At 40.3% G+C, this 16,751-nt stretch overlaps 1 protein-coding gene across 1 annotated transcript in view; it reads right to left on the bottom strand.

Annotated features, from left to right (window-relative positions):
- The window catches only part of LOC308343749 (uncharacterized protein C5orf34), a 32,636-nt gene extending 16,911 nt beyond the window's left edge, over nucleotides 1–15,725 (bottom strand). The window contains exons 1-6 of the mRNA XM_080804916.1: nucleotides 15,362–15,725; nucleotides 10,943–11,176; nucleotides 10,692–10,781; nucleotides 7,262–7,908; nucleotides 5,272–5,370; nucleotides 4,088–4,211 (exon numbers count right to left, since the gene is read on the bottom strand). Coding sequence (XP_080661042.1) covers nucleotides 4,088–4,211; nucleotides 5,272–5,370; nucleotides 7,262–7,908; nucleotides 10,692–10,781; nucleotides 10,943–11,137 — 1,155 coding nt within the window. The 5' untranslated portion in view covers nucleotides 11,138–11,176; nucleotides 15,362–15,725. The remainder of the gene's footprint in view (nucleotides 1–4,087; nucleotides 4,212–5,271; nucleotides 5,371–7,261; nucleotides 7,909–10,691; nucleotides 10,782–10,942; nucleotides 11,177–15,361) is intronic.
- Between the last annotated feature and the right edge of the window lie 1,026 nt (nucleotides 15,726–16,751).

Below are 16,751 nucleotides of genomic sequence, written 5' to 3'. Positions count from 1 at the left end.
ATGACAGTTTCATAGGTACTTCTCTAATTTGGATAGTCAGGAAAAGCCTTCTTGAGGAGGTAACACTTAAATAGCAATTTTACCAACAAGAAACCAGCCATGCAAGGAGTGAAGCAAGTATGTTCCCTCAGCTATATACTCCTCCAACCTCTATTCTTCTTCTGTAGAACTTCTTTAAAATTATAGGTCTAGAGATACCTGCCTGGCTCAGAGTAGAGCATCTAACTCTTGATCCACATCTTGACTTGGGGTTGTGAGTTTGAGTGCCATATTGGGTGTGAAGATTACTTAAAAAATAAAATAAAATGTAATTATAGATCCTAGCTCAGCCATATCATCCTCCAGAAGATTCTTCCCCCATTCTGGGTCAGGGGCCCCTCCTAATATGGTTCCAGAGTACCAAGTTCTTATCTCTACAGAAGTAATTATATCTTTCCTATCTAAAAATGTAAGTATACAAGTAGCAATATATTACTAATATTTGGGGGGGGGGAGGGACAAAGCAAAAAAAAAATACAAGATTTAAGTTCCTCCCTACTCTCCCTCCCCCACAAAATCCCATGCTCCTCCCCAAAAGTAACCACTTCAGTTCATTTTTTTTCTTAAAGATTTATCTATTTATTTGTGAGAGAAAGAGAGAGCATGAGTGGAAGAGGCAGAAAGAGAGGGAGAGAGAGAATCTCAAGCAGACTCCCTGCTGAGCACAGAGCCTGATGCCGGCTCATTCTCACAACCCTGAGGTCATGACCTGAGCCAAAATGACGAGTCAGATGCTTCATCGACTGAGCCACCCAGGTGTCCCTTCAGTTTGGTTTTTATCTGCCCAGATCTTCCCCCGTGCATTTACATGTGTACTATATACAGTCATATATTTGGGTTTGGGGTTTTTGTCCTTTACAAAAGATATCACTGTACATGTTCTTCTGCAACTTTCCTTTTTCACAGTGTCTTGGAGATCTTTCAATCTCTCTCTCTGCCTCTACATCTTCCTCATTCCTTTAAACTGCTGCACAGCGTCCCCATAATCTGACCACACAGCTCATTTCACCATTTCTCTACTGATGCATTTCGACTGCCTCCAGTTTTTTGTTACTACAGGCAATGCTACAATCCACATCCCTGGCCGTATTTCTATGTGTATACGTGCTAATATTCTGCTAGGATAGATACTAAGAGGCAGGATTTCTAGCCAATTTAACTTGATATTATCACATTGTCTTTCCTGAAGGGTGAATCAATTTATACTCCAACCAGTACTATGAAAGCACCCTTTTCACCATACCCTTGCCCACAGTAGACACTATCAACCTTTCGACAATTTCATGAGTGAAAAAGACGTTCTTGGGCGCCTGGGTGGCTCAATGCGTTAAGCCTCTGCCTTCGGCTCAGGTCATGATTCCAGGGTCCTGGGATCAAGCCCTGCATCGGGCTCTCTGCTCAGCAAGGAGCCTGCTTTCTCCTCTCTCTGCCTGCTTCTCTGCCTACTTGTAGTCTCTGTCTGTCAAATAAATAAATAAATAAATAAATAAATAAATAAATCTTTAAAAAAAAAAAAAGAAGAAAGAAGAAGACGTTCTTTTAATTTGCATTTCTTTGATGCAAGCAGTAAACCTTAATGTTTCCACATACTAGGAGTTATTTATATTGGCTTAACCATTCTTATTGTTCACTCATTTTTCTATGAGAGGTTTTTTTGGTTTTGGTCTTTTTATTCTGATTTATAATGCAGAATATTTTCTTCTAGGCCTTTGCTTATCTTTTTGGCTTTATCTCATTTAACAGAAGTTAAATATCTAAAATTTAACGTAAGTTTGAAAACTTCACGGTTGCCAAGCTTTTATTTTATGCCTTCCAGTGTTTTGTGCAGTACTTCAGAAGACCTCCCCTCTCCCGAGATTATAAGCCCCGTTCTTTCATATTTTTTCCTAACCATGAGAAAGTTTGGTTTCTTACATTTAGCCCTTTAATCCATCTGGAATTTATTTTTGAGTATGGGTTAAAGTAAGGAGCCAACAATTTTATCCCAAAAAGACAGGATTTCTAAATCTCTTCACTCCAGTGGACAGAGGTGAAGTGTTGCTCATAGTGGTCTGAGAGTGAAGCCCACCCGAAGCGGTCCACCACAAAAGCACAATTCATCTGGACCTTCTGTTTTATCCCAAAAGCTCATGTTTCTCCTCCCTGATATATTTGTTTCAGTATAAAAATTATCATCCCAGAGGAACCCAGGTGGCTCAGTTGGTTAAATGTCTACATTCAGCTCAGGTTGTGATCTTAGGTCTTGAACTCAAGCACTGTGTCAGGCTCCTTGCTTGGCAGGGAGTCTGTTTCTCCCTCTGTCTCTCCCCCTCCCCCCGACTCATGCTTTCTTGCTCTCAATAAATAAAATCTTAAAAAAAAAAAAAAAAAAGATCATCCCTCCCCTTTATACCTTTGAGTAAAACTGAAGCTCCAGGGGCGCCTGGGTGGCTCAGTGGGTTAAAGCCTCTGCCTTCAGCTCAGGTCATGATCTCAGGGTCCTGGGATGGAGCCCCGCATCGGGCTCTCTGCTCAGCGGGGAGCCTGCTTTCCCCCCCACCTTCTCTGCCTGCCTTTCTGCCTACTTGTGATCTCTGTCAATTAAATAGATAAAATCTTTAAAACAAAAAAAACCCAAACTGAAGCTCCAGGAAGATATACCGCATTTATCTTGTACATTTTCAAACTCCCAGTTACATAGCAGTCAGCAGTAGAGGTACCCATACCTACTCTATTTGCCTATTTACTTGATTGTCTCATGCACTACACACACACACACACACACACAATACTGGTCACACTTTCATTTCATTTACTCGTTTGCCTATCTGACTACTAGGTTATGAACCCTTCAGGGTAGGAGCTCTTCATCGTACCCAGTGCCTGACAGAGTGTCTGCCTATGAGTATTCAAATAACATGTACTGAATACATGAATACTTTCCTACAAATAGACCCAGTAGGAAATCTGTTCCTATATATATATTATATATATAAAAATATTAACGAATAGAAAGATATTTGGGATTTACTTAAAATATAAATAGGGAGTGGAGGGGACAGTGGGAAGTATAGATGGAAAAACTGACAAATAATTTATTACTCCAATTTCCCCTCTGTAATATGGAAAGAAAACACATTATGTTCCATCCTGCAAAGCCAAGCCAAGTGATGCTATGGTGATCCTTACATAACGGTGGATGTCACATGTCAGATTGGGAACAAGCAAATTTAAACAATTAACAATATAGCCATATGATTACATTTTGGTCTGATAGATTAAATATATCATGTTAGGTTTCACTGTTTTCAAAACAGAGGACAATCTTGTTCAACTTTCTTTCTTTTTTTTTTTTTAAAGAGGGTGGGGAGGGACTGAGGGAGAGGCAATCCCAAGCAGACTCCACGCTCAGCGTGGAGCCCACCAAGGGGCTCAATCCCACAACCCTGAGATCACAACACAAGCCAAAACCAAGAGTTGGAGGCCCAACCAACTGTGCTGGTCAGGTGCCCCTTGTTCAACTTTCTAGTTGTATATAAAGATTTAGAAGCTGAGAGGTATTTTAAATATGCAAACAGTTACCTGGTAGGGAAAAAAAGAATGTGCTTTTAATGTGCATATTTTAATTCAAAAAAGAATACTGATTCAAAGTAATGCTGCTGGTTTTAGGGTTTCCTTATTGATAAACTCTATGACATGAGAAGTTTAAATTTAACTTCTGATTTAAACGTAAATTGGAGCACCCGGCTGGCTCGGTCACTAGAATGTGTGACTCTTGATCTCAAGGTTGTAGGTTCGAGCCCTACCTTGGGTGTGGAGCTTACTTAATAAGAAAATCTTAAAAAAAAATAAACACGAATTACTTAGGCAAATGACTGGCATAATAGAGGATAAGAATGCAGTAAAAATAAGGTGGTTAGTAATCATTGTGATAATGTTGGCAAAAGATCATATGAATTCTCCAGACTGTGTAGGCAAGCAATGTTATGTAAAGATCAGATTTCCTACATATATTCAAAATTATTTAGAAACAGCTATATACAAATTCTTGAGCTGATTGTCCGCTTACCTCTTCTGATCCTTCTTGAATGGAATAATATGTAAAATACCTCCCAAAATAAGCTCCCTCTGATTTGAAAACAGATCCATCTCCAGGATAAATCTCTATTGAGTTCACATTTTTATGGTTTAGTCTAAGGAAGAAAAATAATCATTAAATTTTTTTCCCAATTGAGATTAAAACATAAATGAGAGCAAACAAACAAACAAATAAAGTAGTATGGAATTTTGCCTATCCAGCAAAAGGGATAATTTCATACTCTGCACCAAACCAGCTAAATTAATTTTTTTGCAAACGATAAATAGAACACATAGAACTGGTTAATGTACCTATTTCAACAACTGAGCCTAGTTTTTGGAAGTCAGGCATCTTATCATCCTGGTATCCCCACTGCCAATCACGGTAGCCAGCATATACTGATCACCAAAGAAATGCCCACTGCAAAGAAGTTAAATATGACAACTCCAGAACCTGAAAATAGGATTATTCTTCAATAATGAAACTAGCAGAATCAGTACCTGATGAATGACATTAGCCATGTGTGAAAGGCGCCACCTCTAAGAGAAGGTGACTGATCACACCTGAGGCAGCCAAAATGTGTAAAAACTTCAGCCAAGTCCATTAAAAAAAAAAAATATGAAGAATATGTTGTCAGGAGGGAGTGGGCTTTCATCTAAAAAAGGAGAGCCCAAAGAACAAAATTGTGTAGGGCTCTTCTAGCATTATTTATAGTAGTGAAATCCTGAATCTAGCCAATATTAGCATTCTAGTCACCAGAGAGGTATACTTTGTGGTGCGGTAGGAATAATTCAGTGGAATAATGCAGACACAGAGGAGCCTCTAATCTTCTCTAATTCCATGCTCAACAGGCAATATTTTGATGTGACTAATTCAGACAACTAGATCCCCTAATGCTGGGAAGTGGTATCCTAACTGACATGAGTATTTCATTCACCAGCAAAACTAATCCTCTCCGGCTCTGAAGTTGTCACAAAAGTCCTGTGAATATGGTTAATGTGAATCAGTCACAGGACCCCTATGTGCACTCATAAAATGACATTTTGAGACCTATAAAATTTAGGACCAAACAGAAGAATGATAGCCCCAGCCTAAGTGTCCTTTTGCGGGAATCTGTCTGCCTCCCTCCCCTCTGACATCGCTAAAGAGCTCCCACTCCAACACAGGTGCCTTACCGGTAAGTTACACCTTTGTACCAAACCACTTTTACCAGCTCAGGATAGGAATATTCTTCATCCAACTGTCTTTGAGAAAGTGAGTCACAAAAATTCCACCTGTGAAGGACAAAATACAAGCTTGCAATTCTGGTCACTCAACATAATTACCTTTAGAAGTCAACCAAAATAGTGCTACCGTAACAAGATGTATTTCTTGCCTAACTTGTTAGGTCAAAGAAAAGTAAAAATTAATATAAAAGCGTAGGAAGGAAATTGAAAACTTTTCTTATTTTTCCATGTATTGTCTTCAGTATTTTTTTTTTTTAAGATTTTATTTATTTATTTGACAGACAGAGATCACAAGTAGGCAGAGAGGCAGGCAGAGAGAGAGGAGGAAGCAGGCTCTCCAGTGAGCAGAGAGCCCGATGCGGGGCTCAATCCCAGAACCCTGGGATCATGACCTGAGCCGAAGGCAGAGGCTTTAACCCACTGAGCCACCCAGGCGCCCCTGTCTTCAGTATTTTTAACAATCTCCCTGTTCAATCTCAGCACAATTTTATAAATTAACAGTTTTATTAACCTTTAAAATTTAGGATTCAAACAACATATATTTACTGCATTATCTATGTCATTCACACTAGGGATATAACACCCAAAAAAGCAGACACGGTCACTGCCCTCAGTGAAGATTCCTATCAAGCAGGGATGTTAAACAGTAAACACAGAACACAAAGAAAGGAGAGTTATTGGATGCTATGGGATTGTAGAAGAACCTAATCCTGTCTGGGGACTTTAGGACAACCACCCGAATGGAAGAAAGGTTTCCGCTGAGACCTGAAAATGTGCACAAGTTAGCGAGCTGAGAAAGAGAAAGCAGTGTTCCTGGCTGAGAAAAGACCGGGTGTTGAGGTGAAACAAAGCCTGGACAGGCATTCTAGAAATTCTAAAAAGGCCAGTTGAGCAAGAGCAGAAAAAGCAAGGGAAGTGTGGTGAGGATTACAGATGTAGGAAGGGATCAGAAAATGGAAGGTCTGTTTAGACATGTTTAAAGAAAACGGACTTTAATCTGAGGTTAGTGGCAAGTTATTGAAAACTGCTCATTCAGAAGCCTAAATCTCTTTCAGTGTGTACTTAAAATACTAGAACTTCCAATTTTAACTAGATAATCATGACAAGCCTGAAAAATCACTCCCCTGTTTTGTTTTAAATAACAAATATATCCTAAAAGACAATCTGGGATCAAAGCCCAATTCTGTACACACTAGCTATGTGTCTCTGCTCGGGTTACTTAACCTTCCTGTGTCTCAAGTTCCTCTATAAAAAGGGGTGATAACAGTACTTACCTCATGCAATTCCTATGCTAACCCAACAGGTGCAGTGCCGGGGTGCCTGGCACGTAGGCACCTCGTGTCAGCTATTACCATCCCTTCTGCACTCCTTACAGAGGATATTCACCTCTTAGTCGATGGAACGCTCACCGCTTTTTTCAAAAATGTTCAATGAATTGATTTATAGTCAGCTCACCAAAGACAGGCGTGGCCTCTGAGACTAGGCATGAAAGAACGAACCCAGGATCACAAACCGTCAGCTCCGGGCTCCAGCCCCCCATGTGATGGGCTCCACGGAGCGGCAGCTGATGTTGCTCTGTGCTCACCACCAGAGCCCTGTGCCATCACCACACTTTCATAATCTTTTCAGTGACGGTGACCTTCACAGAGTCTAAGCTCCCAGAGAAGCAGGGACTGTGTCCTGGTCATCTCCACAGTCTCTGTGCATCACAGAGGATGCAGTATACAGTCAGCCTTGCACAAACTCAACGTATGGGCAGACAATAAGGACCTACAAGATGCATGGGCTAGGGAAATGATTTACTATCAGTTATGAGCAAAGTTTTGGACCACTGAATGAACTTCCCTTATGAATGGCAGCAGATGACTGAGATAGAAAAATTATCTTTAGTTAAGGCTCTGACAAGAGCTTGATGACAAAGGAGCCATTCTTCCATTACCTGTGCAGGTGGGGGACCGGGCAGCTGAGTAGCAGGGCCCTGGGAAGAACAGAAACCTCTTTTCCTCTTTCCTCTGAAATCTCAGAAGTGAATGTTCTACTCTGAGTGGTGTCTGCCTCACTTCTCGATATACTGCTGATTTTATTATGAAAATGAAGTGCTAGAGACAAAGGATATTTCCATTCTTCTGGACAGGAGGCCACAGGCCAGCGCTGCTTCACCCACGTGTACACACACGTGTGTCGGGTCCCAGGCGGAGGTGGCTCCTCCTTCCCTTCAGCTCCGTCTGCACAGCTCTTCTTCTCTGAAGTTTCCTTGGATTTCGTGAGCGGACAATAAAGTTCATTCTCTTTATTCTTCAGTTTCTGTCTTGGTAAATTTCCATAGGTACAGATTTTGCCTGCTTTTTCAACTAGCTTGTCCTTTCTGGCTTGATTCTTCTTTTCTGACAATACTATAGACGAGTCTGGCTTCTGGCTTACTTTACACAAAAAATGTACTGTAAATTCATGCCGCGATCTGGGCAGGCAAAGGTATGCGTGTCCATCCAACGATGCTATCTTCACGCCGCTGCTCTGTGTAAGTATCACCCCATCATCGGTGTCAGGACTGGGCCATCTCACTTCTGAGAAGTCAACGAAGATAAGCTGAGTGGAGGGGAGAAAGAGAGACGGGGAGTATTTTGTCAACAGTCCAATGTTTCCATACATTTGATGCTTACATATTGGGCAAGAAATCTCTTGAAGCTGGGTTTGTGTTTTACTACCTAGAGAGAATGAAAAACTTAGAGCCACGTGTCGGTCTATATGCATTTTTCCACAGAATATTTGATATTGTTTAAATTATCTCGCTTATAGAGATGTAAAACACACACATACAGATAAGAAATGAAAGAGAAGAAAAAGAAAAAAATGATCCTGACTGTATTTAGTGTTAGACATATTTTTGTTTGAAATGTACAATCATCAATCAACCTTGCTTTGCTGCTCACCAAAAAAAAAAAAAAAAAAGGATCAGAGATAGATTTTCAGCCCTTCCCAAAAGTCTACCCTGAAAAAGAATATTAATGAGGGAAGACCAGCACACAATGTACAAACAACACAATGTACTACATTAAAAGCAATCACAACTTAAATGGTGTAGAACTAGTATAAAAATCATGGACAGAGCAATTCAGATAATAACGAAGCAGAATCAAGCATATCTTAAGATGTTACATGTGACAACATAAACTTTTCAAAACAAGGAGGGAAGGGGAGAATGACTTAATCAATTGTACTGGAATTACTGAATAGCATGTGGGAAAAGCTATCTCAAAGGGCTATCAAATAGACTAAGATAACATGTATAAACTACCTATCCTAAGTAGCGCCTGGCGTACCATACCTTAAAATAAATTCCGGGTAGTTTAAAGAGCAACATTCTTTTAAAAACTGACTTACTAGGGGTGCCTGGGTGGCTGAGTCAGTTGAACACTGGGTTCTTGGGTTTGGCTCAGGTCATCATCTCATGTGTCATGATTTCGAGCCCTGTGTCGGGCTGTGCACTCAGTGCAGAGTCTGCTTGGGGGTTCTCGCCCTCTGCCCCTCCCCCATTTGCACGCACCCTCTCTCCCTCTCAAATAAATAAATAAATCTAAAAGCAAAAAAACCCTGAATGACTCAAAGGTAAACTGATCCTGACCAATAGCAAACAGACTTGTAACTGGTGCCAGTGCCTACAGCATCTCTTCATATAAGATAAAAACAGTAGGTGTCATGTAACAGTCTTTTAATCAATTAATCTTGGCAACAGTTAAACATTTCAGCTTCCATTTATATAAAAACTTAAATTCACAAAAACTAGTGTCAAGAAAGCCTCTTAAACTTATATGCTATTTATGTGTACAGATGTTAGTACAGTGTTCACTGATGGCAAAACTGGGTTGTAAGGATGGTCAGTTCAGAAAGTTCACCCTTCGGGGTGCCTGGGTGGCTCCGTGGGTTGAGCCTCTGCCTTCGGCCCGGGTCATGGTCTCAGGGTTCTGGGATCGAGCCCCGCATCGGGCTCTCTGCTCAGCAGGGAGCCTGCTTCCCCCTTTCTCTCTGCCTGCCTCTCTGCCTAATTGTCATCTCTCTCTCTCTGTCAAATAAATAAACAATAAAAAATAAATCTTTAAAAAAATAAATAAATGAAAGTTCTCTCTTTGGGGAGCCTGGGTGGCTCAGTTAATTAAGTGTCTGCATTCAGCTCAGGTCATAGTCCGAGAATCCTGGGATGGAGCCCCACATTGAGCCCCACATCAGGCTTCCTGCTCAGCAGGGAGTCAGTCAGTTTCTCCCTTTCCCTCTGCCTTTCCCCTCACTCATGCTCTCTTTTTCTCTCTCTCATATAAATGAATGAATCTTAAAAAAAAATTCTCTCGGGGCGCCTGGGTGGCTCAGTAGGTTAAGCCTCTGCCTTCGGCTCAGGTCATGATCTCAGGGTCCTGGGATTGAGCCCCACATCAGGCTCTCTGCTCAGCAGGGAGCCTGCTTCCCTTCCTCTCTCTGCTTGCCTCTCTGCCTACTTGTGATCTCTGTCTGTCAAATAAATAAATAAAATCTTTAAAAAAAATTCTCTCTTCTAGAATTAGATTATCTAATAATCCTACTACAGCAAACTATACAGTTTCAATGAAAAAAGTTACTCAAAAGTTAGTAGCACTAACTTATAGGCTAAGTTACACCTTACAATCTTTATCAACTCCTTTGCCATCATGATAACAGTGGAAAGTGATTAAAAGACAGTCTTCAGAGTCAGATACACTGGGTTCAAATACTGACTGCCTTTTAGAAAATGTCCATGAACAAGATTAGGTAAACTCTCTGAGATTTAGTTCCCTCACCTGTAAAAAGGGGCTGAATATACCTGTTCTGACTGGCTGGACATCCGTTTTGATGATTAGAAACCCATGCCATACTGACTGGTCTTATTAAATATTTTAAATATCATTCCTAATTCTTGGCACATAGTAAATCCTCAATAAATGATAGCTATATTACTATTCATAAAAGTTCAAAATAGAATACAAGCAAAAAAAATAAAATGTATATACCTATAAATTACACATCTCTACTGCACATGAACTGCACATAAACTATTGAAAATGGCCACATAATTTCTTACTTTTGAATACCTCTGAGAATCAAAAAGTCATCAATAAAAAAAGTTCTGAGTAGAATCTTTGGCTACAAAGAAAAAGGCAGGAAGATGAACTATGTACCTTCAGAATCTCAATCAGTATTTAACATACCAGAACATCCTAATCTGGTGAAAAATATAAGCCTATGCCTTTTATAGCAAGGTGTGTATTCCCAAGTCTCATGAAGAAAAAGATTAAATATGAAACTACCTGTTTCTATGTACTTGCCCTCAAATATTACTTATAAAAAAAGCTTTCAAAAATTACCTTTTTCCTTTCAGAAGGTATGATGCTTTCAGATAAAAAAGGGCAAACAGCAAAAGAATTTCGAAAATCTAGGGCTCGCTGTAGTTGCTCCTACAAAAAGAAATACAAAACGTAATCTTCAAAAATGTAAAATAACTTGAACATCAATTTAGAGTGACAGTAATCTGGAATACTAACTACTTTCCATTTTCTGACCACCTCAACAATATTCTGATATCAGAAAGAGTCGTTTTTGTGTCATCTTTACTTACTCGGTAAGTGCTAATAACAAAGTGTGTCCTTTGCCGAATTCTTTCTGGTTGTTCTAAAGGATGTGCTGAAACAGGAGGTGCCTTCTCAAATAAAAATTCGGAGCCACACGGAGAAAGCTGCAGTCTGGAACCATCAACATATTGCACTTGCACTGAATCATCTTCATAAAGTACCATTCGTACTTCAGCTGCCATTACTAGGACTAGGGATAAAATGTCCTTCCAAGGTGAAGACTGAAGGAAATAGGAAATAGGGTAGCACAAATAGTTCTTTTCAGGTACAAAAGTTCTATCATAAAAAATTGGATGCATTTTCCAAGAACATAAGCAAAATGTATTTCCCCTGCATTTATTTTTGCTGAGGGAAAAGTGATTATTGGGGCACCTGGGTGGCTCAGTTGGTTAGGCGTCTGACTCTTGGGTGGCGTGTGAGATGGAGCCCCACATCGGGCTCCGCACTCAGCCCAGAGTCAGCTTGAGATTTTTGCCCCCCCTCCATTTCCTCCCCCTCTGCTCCTACCCCCAACTCTCTTTCTCTCTAAAATAAAATGTTTTTTCTTTCTTTTTTTTTTTTAAATAAAATTTTAAGTAGTGATTAGTTTACTGCACACTTCTAAATGATCTGAAATTAACAACCTGAACAGAATGCCTTGATTAACTCCCAGGGCTTTACTCCAATGTGGGAAGATAAACTAGAGGGAGAAAAAAGCCCACCAAGTTATAACTGCCTTTATAATTTTAATAGCTTTAGTTCTCCTGAGGTTTAACTTTTGTAAATTATATGCTCAGTAAGTCATTTCATATAGCAAGCAAATTCCCTGTTTGCAATAAGAATATAGCAAATCCTTTGTAATATATGCAAAAGGCAGGCCAAAAGTAACTATTAGGCCTAAGAAAAAAGAACACTGAAAAAGTGTTCCTGGATTTTTGTTCCCAGTCTGACATTAAGGAAGTAGTTCCATGTCACTGCTGAGCAAGCTAATTAACCTTTTAGTGTTTTAGACTTACTTTTATTTCAATGAATTCAATTTTCTCTTCCCTATCTCTAAAATGACTGTTATCACCTGTGTTTTCCATATAAGGTTGACTGAAAGGGAATTAGAGGTTGGGTTCCATTCACACTCCCCCATTTACTAGCTAAAGCTTCAGGCTATTTGTTTCCTTATTTGTAAAATGGGGCATAGAAACAAGATTGTTGCAAGGATCAAACCAGACAACAGATATCCCAGTGCCAGAATTGCAATGTCGCTTTGTAGGAGCCCAATAAATCTCTTTTTAAAAAAGATTTTATTTATTTATTTGTTTGTTTGTCTGTTTGTCAGAGAGAGAGAGAGCGAGCGAGCACACAAGGGGAGTGGCAGGCAGAGGGAGAAGCAGGCTCCCTGCCAAACAAGGAGCCCAGTGAGGACCCGATCCCAGCATGCAGGGATCATGACCTGAGTCAATGGCAGATTCTTAACTGACTGAACCACCCAGGCATCCCATGAGCCACCCAGGCATCCTGCAGCTCAATAAATCTTATGATTCCTTTCTAATACCATCGCCACTTTCTCTGACACTTACCCATCTCCCTTTAGAACACCATCCTTTTTTGTTTTAAACTGTAGTCATTTATCAGAGAGAGAGAGGAAAAGAGGGAGGGTAGGGATGGCAGAGGGAGAAAATCTTTAAGCAGACTCCTCACTGAGTGTGGAGCTCAACGCAGAGCTCCATTTCAGGACCCTGAGATCACGACCTGACCTGAAACCAAGAGTTGGAGCCTCTACCAGCTGAGCCACCCAGGTGCCCTTAGGACATCATCCTTTTTAAGACTTTCTAAACACTAACCTATCTTCTTCTAGGACATTATCTCCTATTACTCAGGTGATCAATTTTCACCTGACAGAAAAAAGTAACTTCCCCCAGTATGCTCTTTTTGCCTACCAAAAAACTTGAGTATGATATCCACTCATTGTCTACTTTATCTCTCATTTGTCTTCAATCCATTGTAATCCAACTTTCCTCCACTTTTCTACTGAAATTTTTCATTATGGTCACCAAAGTCTTCCTACACCCAGTAACTTCAGTCTTCATCCTACTAAATTGATCACTCTGTGATAATGTTTTCTACCTTCCCCTGCACCAAATTCTCTTTTCATATGCCTTTTAATTTTTTTTAAAAAAAGGAGGGAGTGCCATGGTTTCTCCCACTACATCTCCCTCTGTTTTTATTTTATTTTATTTTTTTTTTTTAATTTTAAGTAGACTCCACCCAACATGGGGCTTGAACTCATGATCCTGAGATTAGGAGTCACGCTCTACCAACTAAGCCAGCCAGGGACCCCTACCTCTGTTTTTAGTGTAATCTTTCCTTTCACCATTCTCTTAAATCAAGGATTTAGGACTTTAGTCCCATTTCATCTCTTCTTACTATAACCACTTGTGTTGCTTTTATGCCCACTCTTGCTTTTTAAAAAAAATCTTACCCCCTTTCAGTGTATGTAATCACGTGCATATGCCTATAATCTTTTGTAAAATATGTTGGAATAGAAGTACACATTAAAGCATATGGTTTCTCCTGAGGACAATCACACACTTTTATTAATTTCCCCTCTCTAGAAAACTTCCAAATCCACCTGACCTCTCCCCAGAACTTCAAGCTGCCTGCTAGACCTCTCTTCATGTCCTTGTGCCAGAGATAAACCAAACTTAATCAATATGACTAAAATGGAACATCTCACTCCCACCAAAGCAGATTTCTATAGCGTTTCCTAATTTCGCTTTCACTATTAACTCCCTCAAGTCCAGTCTACATACAGTAGCCAGAGGGATCTTTTAAAACTAAAATGAGATCTAACACATCCTGGCTCACAATCTATCATTTTGCACTTAAATAAAATTCCGAACTGTGACCTATAACAGCCACACAATCTGGTTTCATCTTCCTCTCCAAATGTCATCTCCTATTGTCTTCTCCTTTTTCAGGACACTTTAGCTACACTGAACTTTTTAATGTTTTCAAAACAAGCTGTTTCCTATCTCAGAACCTTTGCACTGTTCTTACTGCCTAATACGTCCTTTCCCTGGCTTATCACATGGCTGGATCTTTGTCTTTTAAGCTTAAATATCACTTCCTCAAAGGCCTGACTTGTTCATCTCAATTAAAGTTGTTTCCAACCATCTCCCAATCACTTTTTTTCTTTTAAAGATTTTATTTATTTGTCAGAGAGAAAGAGAGGGAGAGACCGCACAAGCAGGGGGGAGCAGCAGGCAGAGGGAGAAGCAGGTTGCCCGCGGAGCAGGGAGTGGGATGCAGGACTCAAGAACCCTGGGATCATGACCTGAGCCAAAGGCAGAAGCTTAATAAACTGAGCCACGCAGGCATCCCTCCCAGTCACGTTTTATTCATTTCATCTTTTTTACTCATACCATCTATCACTATCAAAACTGATTCTATTAATTTCTCTGCTTTTTGTCTTTTTCCACTAGGATATAAACTCAAATCAGACCAGAGAACTCATCTGTCTTATTCACAGTAGTATCGCTGGCATTTAAAATAACACTTAGCAAATAATAAGGGTGCAATAAATATTTATTTAATGATGAAAGAATAAGTAAGTGAATTTCAAAATTCCTGCTCCTCCTGAATTTGCAATTTGAGTTAATGGCATCTCAATGTTAGCAATATTTGACTTTTCACTGTTTTTCTCCACACCCCTATAACATATCTTGCTGATTTGATAGGTTTCTTTTATGAACCTGGCTCCTTTTCCATTTCAGTCCGTCAACCCTCCTCTCCATTTCTGCAGCTATATTGCACCTTCTTCAGTTTTTTCCCTCTCCATTTCCAGTACTGCTGTTACAGGTAACTTTCCACAATCCAGACAATACCAAGTTCACATCACTTGTTCAGATGCTTGTTCTTTTCACAAGCAATAAATATTCATAGCAATAAATGTATCTACACAATAAATGTATTTAAACATAGCAATAAATGCATACACACACATATACATATAAATTCAGATATCCACTTGTTATTTCAGAAAAAAAAACAACAGGTTGGAAAACTTGTATTTTCTGATTGCCAAATGGGAAAAGGTCTCTATGTTTGGCCAAGTTTTTAATTAAAAAAAAAAAAAGCTTACTGGGATATAATTGTTATTTATTTTAAATAACAAGCAGACACAAGAAACAACGGAAAATCTAAAGTTCCCGGCATATTATAAGAAAACATAATCCAGCTCCAACCCACATCCCAGCCTCATCTCTACCATCTTATTCCTGTTTGTTTTTCACCACCCAGTACATTACGTCAAAGTGTTTAACGATCAAAAAGCCACAAGTCTGTACTTGCTATCAATGGCGCTCATTCTTCCAAATGGCAATACCTAGTTAGTGAAAAGGCCTCACCAAAACAACCCAACGTCTTGGACTCACACGGCAGTTCTGAGATGAAAAGTCGTGGAAATGAGGCCAAAGGCCCCTTTAATTTGCCAAAATGCTTGAAGCCTGCCCACGACTGCTTCTCGAGGGTTATTTCTTGAATTTGACAAATTTCCAACAAGTGATGTTTCTTGATGAGAGAAAACAATCACAGCCGCAAGGGAATAAGGCCACAGAGAGAGTGCTTTGGCCGAGACGTCCTTCCTGTTTGGGTAGCGGGAGAGAAGCGGCAGCGCCAACTATGAACCCGTAAAAAAACAAAACAAAACAAAACACAGGAAAGCAACAGCGGTTCAAATCTTCCCGCAACCTGGGGAAGCATCCTACCTCTCCGGAAAAAGACAGGAAGTCCCGCCCCATCCGCGCCCTCCGCTCCGGCGGCCAGTCCCCGTCGCGCTCTTAGCGAAAGGCGGGACCGGAAGTAAGGGAGGCGGGCTTTCCCAGTCCTGAATGTGGTTGCTTCCTACTTGATTTTTACTTCCCATATCGAGTTGGGACCGGTCCCACCGGGTTGTGCTTCGTCCTGGAGCGCCGTTCGGCCAAGTGCTAACTACATGAGTGGATTTTAGTGGAGTAATGCTTATTTAAATAATCCAAACAAGCTGTTAAAAAAGCAGCCAAACAGAAACTTGACCAAAGATAGAGTTCTCTTCCTAATTTGGTACCAAGTCTGTATCTGCACTTCTTTTCTAAAATAGCAAGCAGCGTGTCTGCTAAATTTATTATCATCAGATGTTTATGGGGAACCTACTATGTGCTGGGCACCTTAGGTATAAAAGCAGGACATGCGATCTAGGGTCGAGGGGTGGGGGGTGGAGATTAACTGGAATGAAAGGAGTAGACAATAATTTGGTCACAGTAGTGGCTAAATGTTCCTAAACTAAAATACAGAGGTCTGTGAGACCGTGTAGTGCACAGACCTGAGGCTGAGGAAGTAGTTCCACTGAAATCCAAAGGGCAAGTAGGTGTTAGCCAAGTACAATGTGGGGAAAGTGTTTCAAGCAGTGGTAACAGCCTGTGTTAAGACCCTGAGACCCAAAGGAAAGATCTTGCCCCCTCAAAAGGCTAGTTTGATTTAAGAATGGTTAAAGAGGAGGGAGAGGCTTTTAGGAAAGAGAAGCCTGAATGGGGACTCAGAGATAGGCAAAGGCCAGATTATGGATTTATGAATTATGGGCTTTGTCTTAAAAAGTGATGGCAAACTATTACAAGGGCTTTTTAGAAAAATTTTACTTAGTTAACATACAGTGCAATATTGGTTCTGGTGTAGAATTAAGTGATTCATCACTTATATACAACACCCAACACTCACCACAGTTGCCCTCTTTAGCACGCATCACCCATCCAGCCCATCCCCCACCCACCTCCCTCCATCAACCCTCAA

This window comes from Martes martes, assembly GCF_963455335.1.
Source record: "Martes martes genome assembly, chromosome: 5".
NCBI lineage: Eukaryota > Metazoa > Chordata > Mammalia > Carnivora > Mustelidae > Martes > Martes martes.
This window is presented reverse-complemented; position numbering and strand designations above follow the sequence as displayed.